This window comes from Scatophagus argus, chromosome 7 (assembly GCF_020382885.2).
Source record: "Scatophagus argus isolate fScaArg1 chromosome 7, fScaArg1.pri, whole genome shotgun sequence".
In the NCBI taxonomy this organism is placed as follows: Eukaryota; Metazoa; Chordata; class Actinopteri; family Scatophagidae; genus Scatophagus; species Scatophagus argus.
Genome location: NC_058499.1, coordinates 22,463,533 through 22,489,716, shown reverse-complemented (window position 1 = coordinate 22,489,716; position 26,184 = coordinate 22,463,533). Strand labels below are relative to the sequence as shown.

Here is a 26,184-nt window from a genome sequence, read left to right as displayed (position 1 = left end):
TATTTCTATTCTTTTTTAACCTTAAATCATTTTCAGTGCACATTCAATGCATTTTGCCTGTTAGTCAAGTCAAATTACCATACTTCACTATAGTTTCTTATTTTTTGTAAGTTGATTACACAGTCCTGGTGACATGTAATCCTCTGCTACCCACCTCTGAGTAACTGGAAGTGTACCGGAACACTATCTTCATTTCCTCTACAAGTACTCTCAAATTACATGGACTTGCATAGGAATTCACAGTTAAACAGTACTTTCTTTGAAGGAAATAATAAGAAATTATGAAACCAGTAAAATAAAGTGCGATGTTCTTACCTTTGGTCAAATAATCCAGTCATACAAATCATATTAGGCATGAGTGTGTCACATGGTGAAACGCTATGGTATGTGGTATAGATGTGATATACCATTGTGTGCTTAAGCTTTCCTGACTTGTCCTAAATTGTCAGGAATCTAAGGGCCCATTAGTCACTTCTTGCATCACGCAGAAGCAATATAGAAAACCAAATCGCAAACCATCTCTGAGGTAAACAGTGCATTTATGTTGAGCTATGTACAAAGACAAGGGAAACTCGCACAGGTCAACTTTCTTTTCTCGTCTTTCCATTTAATTCTAAAGCTATAAGGAGTTGTGACTATTTTTTAATAAATAACTAAGATTTAAAATAAATATGATGTGATGAGGAAACTGATGAAAAAAATAATTTATGTTGAATGAATGTCTTTATGTTGAATGTTATTGAAATACAAGAAGAGACAGACTGCAGGCTTTTTTCACAGCAGCCATTTAACCAAGAAACCAATAAAGTTTTCTGATTTTGTTTTCTGGCATTAAATAGTAGGGTAAATACAATGGCATTTAAGGTCAATGTTGCTGCAGTGAAAAGGGTAATTTAAATACCTTCCTCATGGCAGATATTTTGACTAGTCAAATACAGGTATACCTAATGCCAATTCACAGGATCAGCTGCATTCTCTAAAGGTGTTACAGTGAAATGGTCCTGCTTTTATTCATCACTGATGGTCCTAATATTATGGAGCCGTTGTTAATAACATTGGTTCCAGCTGTACTTCTCCTACAATGTCAAGTCATAATGCCTGCTGCTATTTCAAAGTATGGATTGTGTGGTATAATATTAATCTCTGTTTGAGAGCACCATCAGTACTGCAAACACAAATGTTGATATTGATGTATCATTATTTAACGAACTGTGAGACATTATGAATCACTTGTTTCTATAAATTCAATAATAAATGGGAGGTGTGTGTCAATGTTTTCAATTGAAGTGCTGTTCCTGTCAGTCCTGCCACCTTTAGAATGAGCTCATATAATCACTCAGGTGGCAAATCATCTGTGGAAAAAAGACACTTTAGTGTGGTAGTGTGTCTTGTTGAAGTGGGAAAACTACTAAGAATAGGTGCCTCGTTTCACAGGTTTCATCGCCTCTCAACTCCTCTGCACTGCTGCCTCTCTGTCGCATCACCCACTATAAGTTGGTCCTTTTCTGCCCCCTGCTGTTTTGTACGCCACTCTTCCTCAGACAGATTCAGGAATATTGCATTGCTCTATTCACTTGTAAAGATCAATCACTGTTTTATATGCATTCATCCACTATTTGATTTTCTTGTGGTTGGCTACATAATAGAACAACCTATCACTTTGTATTGTGTTCTAAAGACTCTATTCTATGCATTTTTAAAACTCATACAATACTGTACAGTTTTTGCATTTGAGCAGCTCACACTGCCACGAACGTGTGACATCGATAAGATGGTGATGCGCATGTCTGTCATGGGTACACAGGACCAGTTTCCGGGACAGTTAGGCCTGGATGATCAGTAGATATCTTCAGTTTCATTTTATTTTAGTTTACCCTTCATCATACAGATCTAAAGTTAGACCAGCACGCCCTTTTGTCACTGGCTTGGTTTTTATGACATTCTGCACACCAACTAACTCATGTTAATTGAGTCGTCTTGCTCCACAGAATAGTCGGCCGATGAGTCAAATGTGGAGATATGTGGAGATAACACCCTACCAATGATACTAAACATTCACTGCACTTTGTCCAGGCGCGTCGCATATTCACCAAAACACGCGGGACGGCGCTCGCGGACAAGTGCTGGTTCTCTCGGTGCCTTCATAACCATCTGCGACTTCCCTGATTTTGTCAAATGAAGTTCTAAACGTCCCTCGTTGCGCTTTCCAACGTCTTTCATAACTGCTGCCAAAACCAGAATAACAGAATAGTAATATTTTCTTTACAATTTTACCGGATTCACCTGTAGAAGGGAGTATTTCGACACTACGTGAAGGCAGCAGCTGAGCTCATCTGTTCAGTGAAGATAAAGCTGAGAGGTGTGTAAACAAAAACACGCCCTCGTTGAAGGAAACCGAGACACACGCTCTAGGTCTTAACTTCAAAATATCCACTATTAAACCTGGTCTTAGATTAACATTTTAGTTTTGGAAATGATATATGGACCTGTCGTCAGATTTCTCTTACTGGTTCATTAGTCAAGTGTTGAGAAACAGTTTCACGCCAAGTGCTACGAGCTAGATGTATGTGCCTTTCATTTTAGACACTGAACGCCTCAGAGCTGCCTTTGCGCACAGACCTCATCTTACCCATCAGGAAGTGATGGAAGGCTGTGACAGACTGTTATATCACTCTCTAATTAACGTCCATAATTAAAATTAACTTGAATAATATGCGTTGAGGGATGTTAAATTGTGTATAGGTTGTATTAAAATTAGTCTATAATTGTCAGTTGTCACACAGCGGGCTGGATGCGTTATTTTACTTCCCAACTCGCAAGTTTTTTCAGAGCAACAGGTGCATCTCGACGTGATGCTGCATTCAGGGAACATGTTGCAATCAAGTAACCAAGATAGTGCTACATAAAAAAGGTTTGTGTCAGTTTTAAAGTGGATAATTGTGCCTAAATGTAGCAAAGCACTGTTCATAAAACAATGACAATCCTATAGGGAAGAACAATATTTAGAATTTTCGTGTTGCGAAAGAGCTGCAGACTGCTGTGACTGTCAATCACTCATATCTACGATTTTTCCGAGCGTTTGAACTTCTCACAGACCCCGCCTCTGCCGCTGTCGTCGTCTGGATACTTAAGAGTTTGAGAGCCTCGGGGTGTTAACGGTGAAGTTTAACTTTTAGCGCAGTAATCAGGTTGACCGTCCTGTGGAGAGGTCTTTCTGCTTTCCTCTCAGTTTCTGGTTCAGGTGGACGCTTTACATCTCCTCTGTTAGGATGTCTCCGTCCACGTCCCCCCGGTTCTTTACGGAGAGGGAGGTGGCCTGCCACTGCACCAAGGACTCCTGCTGGGTGCTGCTGGGGACCAGGGTGTACGATGTGACCGCTTTCTTGCGGATGCACCCGGGAGGGGAAGCTCTCATTCTTCGCCGGTCGGGCAAGGATGTGAGCGCAGAGATGGAAGGACCCCCACACCGGCACTCCCAGAACGCCCGGCGGTGGATGGAGCAGTACTACATCGGAGAGCTGAAAAGAGACTGCGCCGACGAGGCACAGGTAGGGCCGGTTGTAACTTAACTACACATGGTTAGCTAGGCTGACATTACTTACCTCAGAGCATACTAACAAGGAAGATAAGAAGAACAACCTCTTGCTAGGTCTGCTTTGGGGGGCTGTGAAGGACATTGTCAGGTGTCTTAATATTTAAACTGAATTATAAATATAATTTTTTTGGTATCTTATCTCAAACAGTTTGCATTCGGGCTACAGAGGTGTAAACACGATGGTCTACAGTCAAAAGGCTGTGGACCTCTAGGTACAACAGTCAAATGAACTAAACCATTTTCCGGCCTAGAGTTATTTGCCATAAATATTCCGCTTTGGCGTTTCTGACATGTTCAACATAGACCTTACAAGTAGCCAACTCTTCCCTTAGCTGTGCCTGAGGAGTGAAATATCCCTCACACTGAGCCAATATTGTGTCACTCAAGATTTTTTCTTAGCGTGTTTCGAAGCGTTCACTGTCTGCATGTGATACCAGACGCAGTGACTTTGCCAAACGCTTAGTGGCCCATAGGGGCTTGTCAGCTCTGTGAGTAACAGGTGTATAATTGTCTCTGACTTGACTTTACTGGGCGTATCTTTGAGCAGTCAGAGAGAGAAGGAACTCCCTCCTCTCCTGTTCCTCCTGGACAGTATTGATTATAGGGGAGAGGATGAGGAGCTAATGGAAAATAACACACAGGGAGGGATGTGGCTCAGTGTTTGTGTAATTCCTGTGAGGAGGAGGAAAGGAGCAGAGCAGGGAGGGGTGTACAGGTGATATGCTAAACCTGTGGCAGTTGGGTGGAGGTAAGGGTGGGGGGTTGTAGTGTTAATGAATGATTCAAGAAGCCTGTGTGTGTGTGTGTGTGTGTGTGTGTGTGAGAGAGAGAGAGAGAGTTAGAGAAGGAAACTGGTTTGTCTTGTCCAAGTAGCAATAGAGAGAACTACTAACAGGGCAAATTTTAGGAAAACTGGGATCTTTCCATCCCTTGTTGCTGGATGAATCCACACCCAATATAGCATTCTTGGTCCCTGTGTGTTTTTCTGTGTGGAGGGAGAAACACATTGAGTTTGCATAAATCTCTTACCAGCAGAGTTCACATTTACATGGCTTGCCCACTCCCATGTGTGTCTGCGTGTGTGTTTCTGCCTGTTGGATAATCACAGCTTACGCAGTTGCAGTCATTAAGGCCTTTTTATTCTCTTCTTTAATCCTCTCCGTAGCTGTATGCTTCAGCCACTCATAAGTCATAACCATAAAACAGTGGACTGTTGGACTCTCAAAGATAGTTTGCAATACTCATTGGATGGGGAAGGTATGTGAGAGTCATGCTGTAAATGTAGTTTAGTATGTGTTCACACATTCAGTTTGAGATGTTTGTGGTTTTTCTTTCTCAGCAGCTGCGGTCACACCATCCACTGTTAAAAGGAAGAGGTGTTGATCACACATGTCCATCTCTTATTAGTCTCCTTGAAATCAATGAGACAGATAACCCATACAAATTTGCAGTGAAAATGAAAATCTAGAGTAACCGGAAAAGGAAACAAAACTCAAGCTCTGTGTTGAGCACAGTTTTGAGGTACTTGTACTTTACTTGAACATTTCCATTTGATGCTACATTATACTTCCACTGAACATCATTTTGGATGCAAATATTTTACGTTTTACTCCCATTTCATTTGTCTGATAATTTTGATTTCTTGTTTATTTGCAGTTGCAGATTATTTAGTGCTGATAAGCTATTACTCGTGACATGTATCCACTCAGGATATTGATTGAGACTTCGGATTTAGCAATGAGAAAAAAAAAAAATTAGTTTATTTAATTAGCTATCAACCCCCCCAAACATTCTGATGAATGAATATCAGATGTGATAATCGGCCAGGGCGACAGTCAACCTATTCCTACTCGGCAGTACTGAGGTCAGTGTTTTGCAGGTTAAACCCAGGGTGTGTGTGTGGTGTCAGTGTGTTGTAGTAAAACTTTGTTGAACTATTTCAGTTCTGCTGAAAGGCGATGAATGATACTCTTACATTCTTACTCAGTCCTTGCGAGGAACTTCCACATCCAGCTGCTAGGTCTGAAACTCTTGGTCAAATGTGACAGTGGAGATCATGAGACAGATTTCAGCCCAGTGACATTCCAGTTGGTAATGAAATATCGCCCCTTCACAATTTGTCCTCCAGGTATGACTGGAGAACAAATAAAACTCACTTTCCCTTCCCTTTCTCGAGGCACTTGGCGCCTCTGTCTAACTGCAAATGTTAAACCTACCCCACATTCTGTTCTTTAATGATTGTCCTCTAAATGGTCTTTTCACCACACAGCCAAATACCAGTGCCGAAATGGGATGGATTAACTTTCGGGTCACACAGGGTGACTTTAAAGAGGTGTTAATTGTGCTGGGATTGCTTCCAACAGGAAGGTCACAGAGGTAATATCAGCGTTAAATGTTGTGGAGTGCAATAGTGCAGCTTTACTTTTTGCTGTTTGGTTTCAGAAAGAAATATATAGAATCATTTAATCATGCTGTTGTTTCCTCATGACATCAGCCTCCTTTATTGAGCATCTGAAAACAGAATTGAGGAAATGACATGACATGACATGACATGATTTGAGCGTGTGAGACATAAATCTCATAAATCTCATAAAACCCACTGAGTCCTACCTGGGAGATGGAAAAGTCAGCCTGTGACATTATTGATCCATTGGCGTCAGCATTATTAAGGTGTTTTCCTCTTTTACTGTGCACAGTTTCTCTGGACTGTTCTGCTTTTTGCTAGTCTATGGCTTTTTGACCTTTTTATGTTGTCATGTGCACATGGTGCTACCAAGAAAATCAGCAGATCTTGTCATTCGAGTAGGTGGGTCTGGGGAAACATTTAGTAATTTTGTTTGAAAATAATTGCCAATCAGTTTTCTTTTGTTAGATAAATGAATTGATCAACATATTGTTTCAACTTTAGTGTCTTTAAAAAAAATCTATGTCTAAGAGAAGTATTTGTTATAGATGAAGCAGAATCACCTGTATGGTGATATCCAAGCTGACATTTGAACAGGAAATTTCAACTTTAACTGGACGACTAGTCTAAAAGTAAGAAGGCACTCAGAAAATAGTAGTTGAAGTTGAGCACAATTCAGTCATCTGTAAGATTAAACATTGTCAGCATAATATAGCAAATACAAGTCATTTGATACTGTTGAGCACATTCTTCAAAACTTTTTTGCATTTTAAATGCCACTACATTGTGTGGTGCTTTGCGCAGTGTATTGTGAACGTTGTACATAATCCTACAAAAATTGATTGAAGACTCACAAAGTAAAATTTAACAAATAGAGTTTATTTAGAACAATATTCAACATAACTAATAATCTCCAGGAGAGGTGCGAAGGTAGCACCGTTTCATGGACGAGTCAACTAATCACGTACATCCCAAGAGATTTTATTGCTTTAATTAGGTTAATAATAATAATAAGGTTTGAGTTGTGTGTTACCTTGAGATTCTCAGCCTTAGAAATTTGCACCATAACAGATCATTTATAAATGGACAACAGACTTCAAATCCTTCTTTTTGCTGCTTCAAGATGTGACTTTTTTTTTTTTTTTTTTAAATCAGTCTATGTTTTGTCTTAATCAAGTTAAGTCTGAGTTTTCACTAGTGCTTTCACGCCCTACTCTACCAGTCTGCAGTGTTCTCGGTCTCAGGGGAGACTGCTGTGCCTGCACTCTGCCACACAGGACATAAGTGTTTGAACCGACTATAGGCAAATGAAAGCTTGGCATACATTACAAGACTTGTATAACATACTGTTTGAGGTTGCTCACAGAACAAACAGGAGGAGATTAAATGGGAGATTAGAAGAGATGATAACCCTCTTGTTTGCAGATGTAGTCAGCATACACATTTTCTTCAGACGAAAAGCGGAATGTGTCATCTTCATGTCCGTCTTTGTTAATGACGTCTTTGTTATGTCTTTTTGGACGATCCTTGTTTTGAGTGTGTCTGTGCCTCAGATTTTTGGCTCCCATTTTCATCCTTTTCTGCCATGTACTGCATTATATACAGCCACAGGAGCCCTTAACGTAAGGTTGTGGTTTCATAGTGATTATTCATTTTCATTTGGAGACGGCAGTAATAATCTGAGGTGTGTTTGCACATACATGTACGTGCTTTTGGAAGCAGGTTTACATTCAAACAGAGGTGCTGTTTACACCATCAACAAATTGACCTGCTTTGTAATAGATTCTGATAGCCTCCATTCAGAACCAGTGTTTGTGCCTTTTCACATTGAAAATGAAGCCAGGAACTGGCACAGTTTGTCCTTTAAATAAACACCTCAGTGTTTTAATATGAACCATTAGGGATGTGCTAATTAAGGTGTTTTTTTGGCCCCAATCCTGATCTGAGTTCTTTAATATTGGGTATCTGTAGATACTGAACCCAATCTAGTACTTAAATTGAGTCTATCTAAATACTGATTACATTATGTATTGGACACACTGAAATATCACACACAGTCTTCTGAATTTGGCACACTTTTTTTCTGAGCTACTTGATCCAAAAACTGAAGGTCCTGATTCAAAACTGGGAAGTTAATTGACATCTTAATGATAAACGTTTAGCTGACAATGTGAAGTGATTAGCTAGAGAGAAGATGTATCACTCTGTTGGATTTGTTGCCGCTTAGTCCAGAGGTGTAAGAAAATGTTGATACATTTTCACTTGAATATCACAATATTATGACTTGAGATACTCTTTCAATACCACTATTTTGATATTAATTAATTAATAGTTTGTATGTAAAAATTTGTGACAGTTACTGCTGATGTGCCCTTGAGCAAGGCTCTCAACCCCCCAAATGCTCCCTGGGCGCTTGATGCTGCCCACTGCTCCTGTGTTTGTTTCACTGCATGTAATTGGCCGGGTGTTGCATGTGTGTGTTCAACAAAGGATGGGTCAAATGCAGAAGACGAATTCAGTGTGTGTATGTAAAAATATATATACTGTCAATAAAGCTGATTCTTCTTCTTCTTGTTGATTACTTCGCTCAGATTTTTTACAAGATGTAGTGAGTGCTATGTTGTTGGATGTTCCAGGGACTGTAAGAAATACAAATTCAGACCTCGATGTTCTAAATTTTACTGAGATTTTATGCATGTTGTGTTGCATTTTTTAATTTGTGACAGTTTTCCTAAAATTAGATTAGACAAATCATAACATATCGCGGTATACTGTGTCAGACCCTCTGTTTTGTGATACGTGTCGTTTGTATGGTATCACCAGACAGTCAGCACAGCTAAAAAGAGTAGCAACTGAACATTTTGTATGCTGATAATCTTAATTAATCTTAAATAAGAGACAGATAGTCCAGAACTCAAAGACTCTTCATTTACCATCGTCAGTGACAAAGAAGAGCAGCAAATCCTTACTTAAAAGAAAAAAAAAGAAAATATTTGACATTTTTTATGCTTAACAAGACACTGAAACAATTAATTAGATCAAAATAGTTCGCAACAAAGTTCCTTTCAGTCAGCTACTCTGCTAATCATTGCAGAGCCAAAGAGAGCCAATCAATCTGAGGTAAGAAAATGAGTCACTTTGTATCTGCACAACAATATTTCTAAGGTAAACCCACACGTGCTGCTGTCAGCTCAAACCTGCATTCCACTTGTAGTAATCTGTTCAGACTGGGGATGAAGAGGGGATTTCCCATTCATATCCCAACCCTCCTGCCAAAACAAATTAATACTAGCTCACTCCACAGGTATTATTCACAGCGCTATGGGACACCATACAAATACAAAGCGAGTACATTGCACCATGGAGATGGACTTTAGCAGTTTATTATGCTCAAGAGACAAGGCGATATATTCAGGCTTTTTGTCCCTAGTATGAATCAAAAATCCTGGATCCCACATTTCCCATATGGTAACTGGACAGCATTTTTCTATTTGATTTTCTCCATCTCTTCACTCCACTTTTTTCAGACTCCACACTCCCATTTGTTCCACTGACGCTCTCTTGTTTTTTCTGACATGACAAAGCCCTTCCAAAGCAAAAGGAAGACATAACGTAACTTTACGTGTGGCAATTAATACTTGTTATTAATGTCCCACACACTCAGAAGAGTATGTGAGCTGTTTGAGTTGTTTGGTAAGATAAACCACAAAGTAGAACTTAGTGTGGAGTCTCAGAGGAAATCTTTTCACAGCCATTAAGTCCAAGCACCATGAATGCATGCATGTTTCATTGCAGGTTGAGTAAAAACAAAAACTTATTGCTTTAACCAGCCTGCCAATCATGGGCGCACCTTTGTTTGCTCTGCTCCTGTTGCTTTGACTTTAAGAAACTGAGCCAGCACAGCCGATCTACCTGTGGACAGGATGTGGAAATTCACCCCTCAACAGTCCTTGATACCCCCCCCCCCCCCCTTTTTCCACTTGGTCATTTGGTGTTACTGTCTCTTTCCATACATGGACATGAAGTGTAAATGGCATAAGCTGAAGATGTACTTATACATAATGTGAAGAAGAATGTAGCACTAGTCGTGAACTTGGGAGGATAGTACACACATTGTTTAACGAACGCAATCACAAATGAGCGAGTGTGCGGGTGAATGAATGAATGAATGAACAACAGGGATAGTATGGACGAGCTCAGCAGAATGAGAACATATGCAGAGGCTGGAAGTGACTGGAAGTCCAAAACTTGTAAGGTGTTGAATCGAGTAGCAGTGAATCCTGTAGAGGAAAAGGCCGGGCAGAAGATCAAAATAAATCCTGTCACAGAAAAATGGAGAATCACAGAAAGTATTAAGGTAGAAACTAGTAGATTATAGCTCAGAGTCTAACATTAAGATCGTGATGGTGGTTGTTGATAAGTGTTGTGGATGGAATGCGGGAGGGCATCGGGTCAGGCTGGTGAAGCGCTGGAATGAAGACTTTCATCTGCATGGATGTTTTTCTGCTCAATGATACGATTGTCTTTCACCAGAGAGCAGGCAGGGGAAGAGGAGTACAAGATAAAGTGAGGGTGGGGGAATGGTTAGTACAATGGTCACATTAAGTTCAATATTAACACTTGCTAATCTAAGAGCCAACTGCTGCTACAATTTATGGTAGCACACAAGAGTAATATGTTGTGGTTATTTATGAAAGGTTTTTCCTGCCCCTCACTAAATATGAGCCAATCACAGCAAAGCAAATTAATAGCACAGTATTCACCATGTTGCTGGTGTTCACCAGTTCAAGCCATTCAGATAAACTGCCTCTGAAGAGCTGCTCTGAGTTTATCACCGTGGTGATACATTACCCGGCACATCGTTTACCTTTGCTGCCATAGAGACTGCCGACACGGCAATTAGCGCTCAGGTGCAGGCCTCAGGTGGCGCCCCTCATCGCCACGGTAACACCTGGGAAAGAGAGAGGCCAAGGTGGAGGGAGGCTGGGTGGATTGCCAGAGGAGATGGAGATGAACATATGCTTGAAAGGTGCAATTGATTTGGGCAAAGGTCTCTGAGGAGCTGTACTAAAGCCCGTCGTTACCCTTTTCTCTCATTGTTTGTATGGGGCGGAGTCCTGAGGTTCTAACCATACGTCATTTCAGTTGCTTTGTTCGTTCTCATTGGTCTGTTGTAAACCTGACTGACTGCTAATTTTTTGTCAGGGGTAATAAAGAAAAAGACAGTGGAGAATATGTAATGCTGGGGTTGAATTTCTGCTCAGCTGTCCTAAAATATTACACTCTTTTACACTCTTTGTCATTCTACTAAAAACTAGATGGAAAAGAGCAAAAGAAATAGTGTGGTGTTTAGTTAGGGCTGGGCAATTAATCCGATTTAATTTTCAATTCTGCCTTAGCCTGGATTCACACATTTGAATCTGCCCATCTTACCAAAATGACAAAAGTTGGCAGTCCTGTCTGACATAAGGGGCATTTTGCTTTCCAGTGATTATGAAAACAAGACATCATGAATGAAATTGATTACTTTACTTTACACTGATGAATTTTTAAAAATCCACCCTTTAGAGCCGTCGGTTTCGCCAATCCTCTCTCATATACACATATTCGTATAATACACATCATACATTAACCTTTCTACTTACATTTGCATGTTATTTTATATTGTTATGATCAAACATTTCTTTTTTTAATCGGTAATTCAATTGAATTTTATTTAAAGTTCATAGGTGTTTTTCTTTTAAAGTTCATGCTTAATGTTACCAAAATCACCAAGTGTTTAATAATAGTGATCTCAGCATCGACCAATAATTGTGTATTATGATTTTTGCTGTAATTAAGTAGCCCTAGTTTAGTTTAAAATGATATGGTAAAGATAGGTTGCATTTTTTTGAATGAAGCCTTGTAGTGGAGAGAGCTGACTGTAGTGGGATAGGGTCCCCTAATTGGTCCCCTTCTTTTTCTTTATTTCATTATGCATCATGCCAGCTTTACATACGAATAGAAAAGTGCTCTTTGTAGCACGCAGGCCTTGTTTGGGCCGTCCGTATACAGTATTTGTGGGACCTGTTGACTCATAGCTCAGGGGGGAACAAACACACAAACGCACTCATGAGGTGTGTTGTCGAAAAACAAACAGTGGGAAGATCTGGGAGAATTTCCCAGACACACCCAGAGAAGGGAGGAGGAGATGGAGAAAAGCAGGTGTGAAGGAGTTGGCATGTGTTGGTATGTACAGGTAGAGAGGGCAGGGCCAGTGTTTCAGCCATGGATATTATGCATAGAGCCCAGCTGGCTGCTCGGAGTGTGCATAAAGGGAACAGCAACGACAAAGCATGAACCTCTGCTAATCTGCTCTTGTGGTGAAACACCTCAGTGTCTGTTGACAGTGGCACACCGTGGTGATTAGGAGCGAGAAGTGTGTGTGTGTGTGTGTGTGTGTGTGTGTGTGTGTGCCCGCACTCCCTTTCCTATTACCACTCAGTCAGTTTCACTTTATATTATTCTCCAATTTGGTGGATTTTACATGTCACCATAACTGTAGACTGATTTTTTTTTTTTTTTTATTAAAAAAGAAAGCTGTGACTGTTGTTGCTAACTGCTCTGTTGTCTTGGGGGAAGCTTAGACTCTAATACACATAAGACTGCTTCAGTACCCCAATGCAATGTGTACATTGAACCAACAGTACTGCAGGTTCATTTTGTGTCACACTGTGAGAAAAGAATCTAAGAAATTTTGACCTTGCAGTCTGTATTAAATTGTATATCAATTTTGACATATGTAAATGTTATATCAAGATGTCAATATTTAAATGCTGTGTGACAAATACCTAGAGGATTTTAGCATTAAGACTTAAGCAGAGAAAAAAGTATTAATGAAAGTATGGATATCCTGTCATGTTTTAGAAATGCAGCAGTGGGAGGGAGAGCTCAAAATGTCACCCAGTGAAATAGAAGACCTTTAAATGGGAGTTTTTAGGTGTGATCCAGTGTGTCTTTTTTATTATCTTTTGTATGTATTTGGGTGTGTCACTCACAGGGGAAGCAGTTTTTCAGACCTGAGTAGAAGAAACAGTTTTGCCGGTGTTGAATTCCTGAGGGTGTGCAAAGACTTCAATAGGATTAATTAATTATTAATGTACCCATTTACATTGAGACTTGATTGATATCTTAAACTTTTTTTTCAAATCAGCAATCTGTTTTACTGCATATCTTGCTTTTATTAATGAGAACAACTTTTAAAAATGCAAAACATAGCAGCGCGTTGAGGCTGGCTGCCGTGTTTGTATGGCACTTAGCACAGTCGTTACTGTGTACGGTAACACGACGCCGTCTACACAAACTGGCTAGCTACACAGAGCCTCTGATTCTTGGACACACACACACACACACACACACACACACACACACACAGGTCCATGCAGAGAGAGAGAGAGAAAGAGCAAGGGTGGAATCTTGAACCCTGGTCATTCAGGTTTGACTGGTTCATTTAGTTAGAGGGAGAAGAGTGATCTTGTTATCTCCACACACACACAGACACACACACACACACACACACACACACACGCTCATTCACACACACACGCTTCTCCGTGTGTGTTTCTCTGTGGAGAAGCTAAGGCTGTGTGGATTCTTTGCATGTCCGCATAGGATTTAAAGCATTAACTGTCTAACCGCAGCACCACCATAACAACAGACTTGCTCTGTGAATGTGTTGCACAGCATTAGACTGTCATGCATTCATTACAACCCTGATGTATTGTTTACATTCTGTCATTCTCTCTTGTGAAAGAGAATGATGACAGAATGGTTTGACCTGGGAGTTACGCAAGATCATCTCTTCTAAATTCGTCCAGAGCAGATGATCAGCGAGCTGTGTCGTTATTATGCAGCTGACAGGATTTGGCCGTGCTTATCCAAATCCAGCCAGGCTGGAGCGGTGAATTGTTTCAGCATTGTCTGATTGCTGTTGTATGTTGGTAAAGTGTGTGTGTTGCTATCTGTCCTTCATCTAGTGTGAACCTTCATACACAATCATATAATATTCCTGCTGACATTGACGTCATCAGCATTATAACTCTGAATAGCAGAACAAAGCCCTATCTTATGATTGAGTCATATTTTAACAAACATCATCGCATTTTTGGCTGCACTTGATTTAAATGTTCTTTTTTTTTAATGCACACATCGTCATTGTTGGATGATTTAATGTGTGTCACCAGTGTATTTTACTATCAGCTTTGCCATCAGTGTTTTACCAAGAGTTGATAAGAGTGAACAGAAACAGGTGCCGAGACTGGTTACAAGTCTTAGTCCTGTTCCCTGATCATGTATATGGCCTAGATGAGATAATAAAGCCCTCTTGCCTGTGTGTATTGAATTCTGGTTTTAAGGATGTGATAATGTGTGAAATAAATCTATAAAGGTCAACAGACTTTTGTTAGTCGCTGCTGCTGGATTTGTAAATAAACCATTTACTCCTACATTTGCTCTCGTCTGTGCGACCGATCGATGTGTCACACAAGTATTCAGAGCTCATGGCCTTTTCGGTGTTACTGAACTTTCCACGGTGTTACTGAACTTTGACCTTGCTCTCTCCACATGCATCCTACCAGGGGACTGCTGTTGACACACCCTGAGAAACACACACACAGACAGGTGTCACAACAGCCAGCTAACGTTCAGCTCAGCTTGTTTCTCTGTTAACTTACAGTAAGATCCAAATGTCCAGCATACAGTGAATACTAAAACCCTTCATGAGTAAATTCTGATTATACAAAGAGACAACTGCTGTAGTTTTCAGCATGACTATCTGAGCATCATCTTTTATTTCAAGGTTCAACAGTCAAAGTTCCTTTATACCACTCAGAAAATGGATGAATAGAATAGCTCTTTCCTGAGGAAACCAGCTGTTGTCTTTTGATATCCTTTGGGATGTGTGCAGGCGCCTCACCTCACTTCACTGACTGATGCTCGGTAGATGGATATCAGTGATGTTCTGGGTGGTTTTAATTAACTCCTGCAGAGCTTTCCTGTCCTGACCAGTACACGGACCCTCCCTGTTTATGGTGTTTGCAGTCAGCATGCTTTTTGTTACTGCTCTTCTACCAAAGTTAACAAGAAAATGGAAAATTAGGCTTCTTATGCTTCCTTAAGAAGTACAGTTGTTCCTGAGCTTTTGTTACCAAGTTGGACATGCGTTATGTCCATGATAGGTTCTCTGACTCCCAGGAACTTAAACCTGGTTGCTCTCTATGCACCAGTGTGCAAGACAGCTGATTTCCTGTTCCAGTATAAACTTTCATCGCTGTTGTTGTAATGCATGGGTTCTTTGTTGTATTGAACACAAGGGGGTTTGACTCCCATTCTGAAAACTCTGAGGTCTGTTTGTGAGAAAGACTGTGAAGTTTTCCTGGTTGTGTTGAATGCTGAGCTGAAATCAAAGAACCTCATTCTGATCTGCATGTTGTTGTTTTTTTTTGAGGTGTGTGATTGGAGGGTGTGCATATGGCATCCTCTGTGGATCTGTTGATTCTGTATGCTAACTGGTGAGGGTCCAGACTGACTGGAATGTTATTTTTGATGTGCTGGAGAACCAGTTTCTCAAAATATTTGAATGTGGGGTGAATGCCACATGGTGGTAGTTGTTGTAGAGTTACTTCAGTTTCATCCAGGTTGCACACCCATGTCCTCTCTCAACATATTTCATCCCATGTTTAGCCCATGTTTATTCTGTCACCCATCCACCAATTACACAGAAAAACTAATTGTTCTCTGTCAGTGGATTTTATTGTACATACATGAATATTTGTGGCATGCTGTACTTAGACCTGGCTAAGTAGAAACATGAAACAAGTTCCCTTCCTGATTGCACAAGTTTGGAGTATCTGACCCTAAATTATGAAAGTGAACATTGTGACGTAACATTTGGTGCATGAGACCAAAGGTCTGGTGGTGAGCTCTGCGAATTGCCAGAATTGTTATTACAAAAGCATTATATCAGTGCAGGAGTGACACCTCAGCCTTCATGAGCTAAACGAATGACCCTTCTCATGTGCTGTGTAACCTGACACCAGAGGGGTTAATAAAGCTGTTTCTAGCGCGAAGGCCATATGTAGACTTGCTACTTTTGATGCTGTCATGTATATTTGCTTTTATTTATTAATCTATATGCATGATCACGCCACTCCTGTCGGGTCATCTACAATATATAATATGTGCAATACATTACTCAGAGTAATTATTATTTTTATGTGTCAGCATCTTTACTACTCTTAATAGTGTTGATCTATTTTATTTAGGAAGTCTGTTTGTAAAAAGTGTCTCTTTTTTGCACTCTTTGAACTTGTTTGCTGTTCTCACTTTTATCTCTTACTTTTTCCCTCTTTACAAAGCTGAGAAATGCACAAAGAATTCCAATTTACCATAAAGTAGCTGTGCAAATAAACTCTGCTCTATCCTATTCTGTCTACTAAAATCCAAGAGGGATCCTCTGGGATGGTATGGATTATTATACAAAAGGTTGCAAGGAGTCAAGTTATTTAGTAGTAGCTGTTAACCAGCAGCGTTGTGTTTGAAGGAAGGAACAGAATTGTTAAGGGAAGAAAATCAGCTGCGTATCAAGGCCCAGCGTTACAGATTGGCTGCTCGCCCAGGGAAACTGAACTGTCACCTCAGGCTACTAAATCAGGCAACTCTCTTACCTGATAGAGCAAATGGTAAAAAAGAATTAAACACTTTGTTTTTTTTCTGTAGCTGATGATAAAAGGATCTAAGGAGTGAGCCTTTATTCTCATCTGTGTTGAGATCTGCACAGTACTGCTCCGGACCTTAAACGGTGGTGGGTGAAGACGTTCATGAGGTGAAGCGGATGTGAACATTTCAGATCTCCTCAAGTTTAGTTGAGTGGTGTTAGCGCTTGTGGGTGGAGCTCCGACTGTTTATTGCTCAGTTTACCGCAAGTTTGACAGCAAGGCGGATAAGATTAAACTATTAATAGATAAATGCAATTGTAGAGGGTCATGTAAAATTGACTTTAGACATGTAGAGTTCTGACCCACTTGCCCAATCAGCAACAGTTTATTTCTTAAGGGAAAAAACTGGGCAAGTGGAAAACACATAAATACTGAACCATGTATGAGAGATGTATTTTGTGGTTACATGTATTGTTTGACTTTCGGGAAACAAAGCAAGTTTAGCAACTGCCTGGCTTCAGAGAGCTGCCACTGCTGTCATGCTTTGATCACAAAATCTCGACCGCACAAACCAACCATGACCAAGTACACTTACATAGTGACTGCTGCGAGAGGTTACAATTGCTCAACTTTTGACCCCCTTCACATTTACACACAGTACTCTTCCTGTCATCAGCCATTAATGGTACAGTAATAAAATGAAATTACAGAAAACAGCACACACACACACCCTGAAGAGAAGGGCATCACAATTTTGCTGGTGACATGAAGCAATCTTTAAATAATTGTTTATATTTCAGCCCCAAATCCATAAAATCCTTTTCAGTTAAAGACAAGAAAAGTTTAATAAATTCCAGCAGGCCTCAGGTGCAACATTTTTTTTTTTTTTGGAAAGTTTTACAGCACGGAGGACAGAAGAGGTGAGAGAGAAGCTGCTGAGAGTAATTTTGAAGTTGGGAATCATCAGTGTGTGTCGTGTTCTAAGTAAGTTAAATGAGTCTTTGCTGGAATCTAAAGGCTGTCGTAGAGGCTCTTCAGTCAGTATAAAGTCGTGTTCCGAATAATAAAAAAATGGTGTAATCTTCACCCTGGAGAAATTTATTGCTGTTTTTATTTGGCCCACTGGTTTAATCTTCAAGCCTTGGTGGCCTTGAAGGAAAAGATCCTGGATAATATACATGCTTAGCAATAAAACACAGGTTCCCGAAGACAGAATGCCCAGTTGTTCGTGTTGTCTTTGCTGACAGAGAGAGATCAGAGTGAATTCACATTATATCACAAAATCAAGTGTTTCCCTTATCAGTTATATTTATTCACTCATAATGCACCGTCAAGTTTCGAAGTGCCTCACGTTACCTTACATACAGATTATATCATGCTGGGAGGTATAAAGATGTTAAATCAAGGGAAGAAGAACAATGGTGTTGGACTGGCAGATACCCCTGAGTTACTGGAACAGTGTTTCCCTACTGAAGACAAACATGTTATTAAATTGACAAAGGGTACTAGAAGGGTTCCTGTTAGATAAAATAAATAACTGGACACATTTCTTCTAAACAGTATTGATTTTACTGTCTGCCCTGTACAGGTCTTCACCCTCTGCATCAGTTCGACCCAAAACTCCATACTGCCATATGCCATATGCCAGCACTTCTCAGACTTTTAGGGATCCCCAGCAAAAAAGGAAATAATTTGTTCTGATAATAGTTCCATTCAACACACTGACAGTATGATCTGTGGTGTCAGTTTAGTGTTTGATAACATGAAATAGTTTGAGCACCTCTGTCCCAGTGCACTAAATTGATTTTATTCCTGTTTAAAACATTCATGTAATTTATCTACACATTTTGCACCCTCATCCCCCTCCACTGCCAGCAGAAGCTGACTATACTTTTTGTGTTCTGATGGTACCAGTCCACGTCGCCACCCCTCTCTATTCATCTCCTTTGTTTTTTGTCTCTCATTCTGTTATATTGCTCCTCCTACTGGGACAGAGCTCTCTGATCTCCTCACTAAGATGAGACTATGGAGCCACACTGCCCTCTTCTCTCTAGGCGTCTCTGAATTGTTGGATACAGAAACACGGCAGCCTGTCATAATTTTAAAGAAGTATTTCACAGTTGGAGAGATGATCTTTTCATGAAACTGTGCTCTCTGTGCAGTGAAAATCTTTTCACTGCACAGAGAGCACATCTTTTCTTTGAGCACTTGAACATTTCTTTGAAATTAGTGCTACATGACCAGGGAGAATAAAGAAAAAAGAGCTCAGTGGAAATGTCACCTCAGTGGAAATGTTATGTCACCGTATTTAACTACACGTCTTTAAACGATACATTTACGGCTGAAAATGACAACAGAAATAAACAAGTTTGTTGATTTCACATATCTCCACAATGCTGGTCGGTGCCACTTGACTCCATGTGGAAGTGAAGTTGTTGTTGGTGCAACGCCACAGTGATTGTGTCTATGCTCTGTGACTGTAGAGGTGAACATACAGGAAATGCAGAATTTGAACAACCACCCACACTGTACTACAAAGCTGGTTGAAAACCCTATATACAGTCAGCTTTAGAATCAGCTTCTATATGTCCATCAATGGGATAATAGTGACTAATTTAATAACTGAGCAGTATTCCTGATTCAGAGTGGTGAGGGTAGCAATGTCTAATTTTCTAGTCAACTATTCATGCACAACTCTAACCTAAATAGCAAATGTCATGTACAAAGGATGGAAAATGTCATTTACGCTCATCAGGTTTGATATATATTATGTGTGTAAGTTCATTGAATGGTTTTAATCACATAATATCAGCTAGGACAGTATAATGAAAGGTCTTAGAAGTATATCTCTTCAGTCCAACGTAGTCAATAGGTGACATTCTCGACATGACAATGGCCTGACATGGGGTGAGATTTAATGTCCACAGGACAGGCATGCCACCCATTGTGTTACCTCAGACCTGAAGAGCGTACACAGGCACTTCTGGTTCGACAGACGAAGGCCGACAATTAGTTACAGAACTGCTTTTACTGTTTACTTAAACTCACCTAGCAAATAACCTGCTATTTCTTCTTTAGCTTTATGTTCGGGCAGTAAGGTAAAATATGTACCAGAAACTGAACTCACAGCAGTATGAGAGGTGGACTGAAAGGGAAAGTGTGAGAAAGATGGAAAGAGATGTGAGTCAGAGAGGAAAGGTGTGCAGAGGGGTTGATTCCTCACCTGCCATTGGACTCTGTTGATATGTTGCCATGGTAGCTTTCACCTGAGGTAACAACAGTGTTTCCTTAAGTGCAATTTGTAGAGGCCTGCATCAGTAAAAAGGAAATCCTATTTGTGACTGCTGTTCCTCTTTGGTTATACAGTTAGCATATGTCAACAAGATTTTTTTTTTCTGTGATGGGTCAGAGTAGCTGCTTGACTCAAAGTTGAAAATTAGGTAAAAGATCTCAAACGTTCTGATTTCCTGCACCCCCACTGTTTGCTGCTGTTGTTCTCTTAACTTTTTGCGAAGTCTGTCTGTCTTTGTCTAGTGAAGTCTTTCTACTCTTTCTAAAATTGCACGGCACATTTTGTGGATTCAGTCTTCTTCATCAGTCTTCATCAGGAAACTATTTGTCTGAACGTGCTCGGCAGATGGAATGTTGTTGGTATAGATATACTGACATTTTTAGTCAACCACAGGTAGCCTTACTTATCATGGTGTTAGAATGAAACAACTGAAACTCAAGGAAAACAAATGAAGTTTAGGTTTGTGAGTACACTTCCTCTGATTCAAATTAATGGCTAAATGTCCAACTAAATTTAAAGGAAAACTAAAAGAAAGTCACATGTCACAGTCGCATGGATTTACCTGGGTTAATTTAAATTGTATTCTACATTTGTGCAACCTTTTTTTTAGTTAGTTAGTTAGTGACCAAAATGAAATCACAAATTTTTTTTATGGTTTGAATATCACTTCCCTGATATTTCACCCCTGAGATTATATGTGGTTTGGTTTGGTGGTTACTGCTATATGGTTCCAAGAAAAGCCAATGAAAAAAATCCATTAGCCGTTGAGAGATTTTTTTGGCAGGTCATTAATCTCTAGAGCTGGCAGCATGACGTGTTTTTTATTACCTACTTCAGATGTAGAAGTCAATTAATAGGTTGAAATTACATGTTAAACTAGTGATAAATCTTGAGGTTGCCTCTAGTGTATGTGTGAAAGAATAGGTTTCTCTTTGTCATGTAAATTTGAAATATTAATCATTAATCCACTGATCTCCTCCTCAGACACTACAGAAACTGTGCTTTTTCCTGTCAAAAGATGACACTTTGGCTGAGGTTGTGTAACTATAAAATGAAAACTTTAATTAAGACTGTTTCGCAATGTCTTATTTATTCACAGAATCTACCACAAAACTTTTATGTCCTAGTGGGTGAATGGGCTAAGGAACACTGTGTACTGTGTACTGAACTGAATTTTCCTAATGAGCGAGCTTATCACTTTTCCATGCTGTACTACAAACTGGAAATAAAAAAAATAAACTGTGTATAGAATATGTAAACCCTAATAAAGGTTATGCAGACCTTCCTATTTTGTGAGGAGGATTTTTTTTTTATGCTTTAGGGGTTGACATATTTCTAATGCCAGTGTTATCTTAATATGTGAATATGACAGCCAGTTTAGTTAATATTTAGCCCCATTTCATCTTTCAGTAGTTAAACTTTTACAGAGCTTAAAACTCATAATGCTTTTAATAGTGAGAAGTTGTTCCAAGCAAGTTATCTGCAGATTCCTGAAGCAACATTTTCCTCCAGCTTCAAAGAGCAGAACCACCTTGTCTGAATGTCATACGTACACAAAAGAACAAACATTAGTGTTGTTCTTTTAGTGAGTGAACAATAAATGGCCCTATTGTTGTAGGTGGGAGCTGCCCTGACAAGTGTAAATAACACTGTGCAGTACCTTTTACAGTTGCAAGAGCTGGTTATTTTCAAAACCGATCCATCCATCATTATGTTCCCATTTGTCTTTTTTCCTCTTCACAGAACCTGCTGTCACTCCACTGGCTTTAGCTAATTCATGCAACACTCGCTCACACACACTCACTCACTACTAGATAAATTCATTCATCCGTCATTTCACAACACAGGATTGCAATGCAAGAAATGTAACTTAAAATCCCTTTGTGCTACACAAGAAAAACTATTTTGTGGAGGATGAGTTGAGAAGTCTCAGCCTGTGGAAAGAAGCTGGCAAAACTGGTTACAAATGATTGGTTGACTTGATTGGTGGATTGCTAAATTTCAGAGGAACCGACAGTGAAAAGGGTGCAAATCAATGAACATCACTATGTGCTCTCGCCGCTTTCTGTTCCTGTCACAAATGGACTAATGTCAGGGCTGTGGTGGCGTTATATCAGCGTTTTGGAGGAAAAACTGTTGAAAATATGAAAGGATTGTGTGGTCAGCTTGAGCCAATAGAATGGTAAATGACAACTGTGATGACTGTGGGTTGACGGGTTTTGTTTGAGGAACATTTAAAAATAGCAACTCTGAGTGGTTTAACTAGAGCAGCATGTCATAGATAGCTTCTGCTTGTACTCCATGTTTTCTTTCAGCTATCTGTGAAAAGGACAGGAATCATCAGTGATCAGAACGGTTGCTAAAAAGCCTGACTGGAGCTTCCCTATTATTATACCACTACGACTAACCTACAACCGCTATGACCGTTATTCATGCTGGTGCTTCGCTAAAACGAAAGCAAAAAATCATTTAAAGGACTGGGCAAATTAAACTGTGTGTACCAATCCCATACTGTTCTGATGGTTTGATTTGAACCACATGATTGCATTTGCTGTTTACTTGTTTGTTTCCATTGTTGACTCTTTGGAGAGTAAGCTTGTGGGTTGCACTGTAGGAATGATTTGCACTGTCACAGTATTATGCAGTAAAAGGTGCTTATGTGAGGTGTCTGTACTCACTTAAAAAAGATACTTGTTCTTTTCAAGTTTCATGTGGAGGTTTGCAAATTGTTCATATTTGTTGAGACAGAATCGTTAGGTGTGTGTTTGCATTGCGTGTTTGGCAAGCAGGCTGACCGTGACTTGAACATACATGAAGTAAATATATTTCGAGTCTTTGCACATAGTGTCACATTTATAGCGAGGATTTGCTGTGCAAGAGCACCACCACACATTAATGAATGACTGTCATCTGCAGGTGCTGAATGTGGACAGTGTAGGGTGTGACACACATGGAAATAAGTTTGCTGGTTTTTGTCCATTTGAGAGGTCAACCACACACACGTTTGCTATTGATGGAGGCTTCGCCAGTCAGAGTTGGAAGTCAAAATGCGAATTTGCTTTGCCACCACAAGTGAATGTTTTATCCAGCCCTTCATTCACATAGAAAGGAAGTGAAGTGAATATTCACCCTCGTTTTTGCGTACATGTGCTGTGCCCCAATCACGGCAGTATTGTTATTTTGACAGAGGCGGTGTGGAGAAAGTGTCAGGTTTTGTCATTACTATTTTGAATTCTGCCGTATTCAGTCTCATACTTTTCTGTTTCATTAAGTAAAACTGTATCCTGGTGGGATATTCACTTTCCCAATACTGGCCACACCACTCAAATATACCACACCTGCAGAATTCATTGATGACACAGAGCTATAGTGACCTTTGTTAATTCAGTAATGTTTGTATAAAGAGGGATGAGGTAGAGAATCACACATTACTCATACCCATGCACGTAGGCTATGGATACTGCTGCTGCTGATAGAAAGGGCGTGTCTGCTTTTTAACCTTTACCAATATAAAGCTATAATACTTCCTGTTTGTGTGTGTGTTGGTAGCTTTCAGCGACTATAACAAAAAGGGGAAATTTGACAAGGACTGAACATGTCATATCTGAAAGGAGAAATCCAAGATAAGATTAAAGAGCATGAAAGAACTACAGAACGGGGCATCACTAGTTTGTGATAATATTAATACTAATACCGCACAGATATGATCAAGTACTTTTTTTGTGTTCATTTAGTTTTTGTGTGTAAATTGCTGCAGTGAACACTACCGTGCTGTGAGGAGACTCCACACACACACCCACACACACACACACACACACACACTCTGCTTTCTAATGTCAACTTACCCAGACCATCTTCAACACTTGTACATATGGATTATGTAAATTCTGAAATTAAAGCTAAGGACAGCTCAGTCATTACGCTCCATATCCTCGTTTGGAGCCCTAATCATACTAAGATCACCAACTAAACTTTAATAAATAAATAATTAATATTCATCACACTTCGCCATGTGATCGGTTTGGTGTGAAGCAACCCAAACTCACTCTCAGCTGGGCTGTGGCAGGTTGACTGCAATCAAGTGAGCCACAGTGAGTTGAATTTTATTTTATATTCAAAAAGGTCGTTCAATATCAATGTGTCCACAGTGAATTAGTAATCATATTAACCCCACAATCTCACTAGTGACCAAAATAGTGGTGACTATGATTTTTTTTTTTCTCTATATTGAGAAACCCTATAATGCAAGTTCGCTGCATTACTGGATTAAAGAAGTTGATCTCATATGTCAGAGCAAGTTACAACATGAATCTTATTCCTCTGAGAAGGGACACGACAGGTTTATGGTCCCTTTTTTTTGTTTTAGCACAGTGTGACAATGTGGGGGGCCTCTGCAGGTGTTGAATTGCCATGTGTGCTTGTGCACGTGTCTGAAACCAACCAGTTGATAAATATTTCACTTGACTGACGGGAACTTGACAGCCATTGGTAAACTTGGAGGATGAGCAGAGACGGTCAGTTGACAGTCAGAGAAGAGATATAGTAGTGAACTTTGTAACACTGAAGTTGTATGTAGATGTTTAGTCACAGACAAAAAGGAAGCGATGTGCTGCAGGGTGATGGCAGCCAATACAAACAAGGGTCTAGTTTCTCTGTGCCACTCAGCTTGGGGCAGATATCAGTGATGGCTGGAACATTATTGGGACCACCACAGCTGACAGGAAGAGTCGTACTTGTATTTGGTCTGCAATGTTCATGTGGTTGGTGCGTGTCAAACATCCATGTGATTGCTAACCCAAGGTTTCTAAACAGAACATTGCATTGCAAGCATATGTTATTCACTTGACCTGTCAGTGGTGTTAATGTTGTGGCTGATTGGTTGCACACTAGTCTTCTTTACAGTGAAATAGTCCACTAAACACCTACTGTTTGTAGGCTTAAAAAGATGACTTTAAGTGGCTCCTTCAGTGGACAGCAGCTGTACTTGGGTTCTTGTCACTTACCAGGCAGTAAGTGACCACCATCAGCTCAGTTTCATGTTTCAAGTATATGACTGTCCACTTTTACAAACTGTGCAGCGTAATCCACTTGTCTGCCTACCCGCTGCTTCTTATAACCTCTAACATAAAGGTTAAATCCACTGCTTTCTTTTGGAACTCCTTTGGAACTAGCTACAAAAGCCTCTGTGTATTTCTATCTTATTGTTTATGTTTTGCATAAAATCTATTTTGAAATCTCGAACGCTGTAGTAGTGGTCACTTCCTTTAGTCATCAGGGTAAATGACTGTATTATTTTCATTCAAATAAGTAATTTCACTGAGACTGGATTTGGAACTCAATCAGTAAATATTTTACATTTGCATTGTGTAGGTCTGGTTTACAGCCCACAGTTGGAGAGTGGAAGCTGTGGATGCAGTCATTGCTGGTGTAATCACGGATTGTGTTATTAGATGCTTTTTGTGTAAGCCATTCTTAGCAAGAAAGACAGTATTACAGAACCACTGGCTGTTGATTATCAGTGACAGAAATGTTCAAAGGTTGAAGGTAGTAAATAAGGTCAGTTGCTGCCATAACCATGAAATATATGACAGGGTGATGAGGCTGTTACACTCAATAGAGAGGAGCAAAGGGCAGCCAATATGGAAATAATGGACTGTGTGACTCACCAGGCACACACAATGTCAGCTCTTTTGAAAGGGGTTTTATAACTGTATAAACAGGCCGTCTATGACTTTTTTTTTTAACATGATGTGAAGTTGGAAAAGATGGCTAAATGACCACCGCTTTGAACACAGTGAGTGTGAGAGAAACAAACGAGGCATCCACTTGTCCCTTCTGTCACAGCTCTGATCGCCAGTCTGACTGTGTTGTTAACTGTTTTTCTCTTGTTTTTCTTCAGACTCTGAGAGAGAGGAGGAAGGCCAGTGAACAGACAGAAGGAAAGACAGAAGAAAAGACGACAGACAAGAACGTGAAAGAGGAAGACGAGAACTCCCCGTTCAACCGCTGCAGCTCTGTGGACCTGGACAAGGTGTGTGTGTGTGTGTGTGTGTGTGTGTGATGGAGATGGGCGAGAGAAGAGGGGTTAACAGTCATCAGGTTATTCACCCTGTCTCATTCCAAAGCTGTCCCTGTTTGTTAGTATACTCTGAAGTCGTCACACAGCTGGACAAGAGCACAGTACACAAACACACACAGG

General features: G+C 40.0%; 1 protein-coding gene across 2 annotated transcripts in view; it reads left to right on the top strand.

Annotated features, from left to right (window-relative positions):
* Nucleotides 1–3,100: 3,100 nt before the first annotated feature.
* Nucleotides 3,101–26,184, top strand: part of fa2h (fatty acid 2-hydroxylase) — a 33,270-nt gene continuing 10,186 nt past the window's right edge. Inside the window, exons 1-2 of one of the 2 annotated variants that reach the window (XM_046395421.1) lie at nucleotides 3,101–3,548; nucleotides 25,885–26,016. In XM_046395421.1, coding sequence (XP_046251377.1) covers nucleotides 3,270–3,548; nucleotides 25,885–26,016 — 411 coding nt within the window. In that variant the 5' untranslated portion in view covers nucleotides 3,101–3,269. The remainder of the gene's footprint in view (nucleotides 3,549–25,884; nucleotides 26,017–26,184) is intronic. The other variant, XM_046395420.1, reaches the window with a different exon arrangement.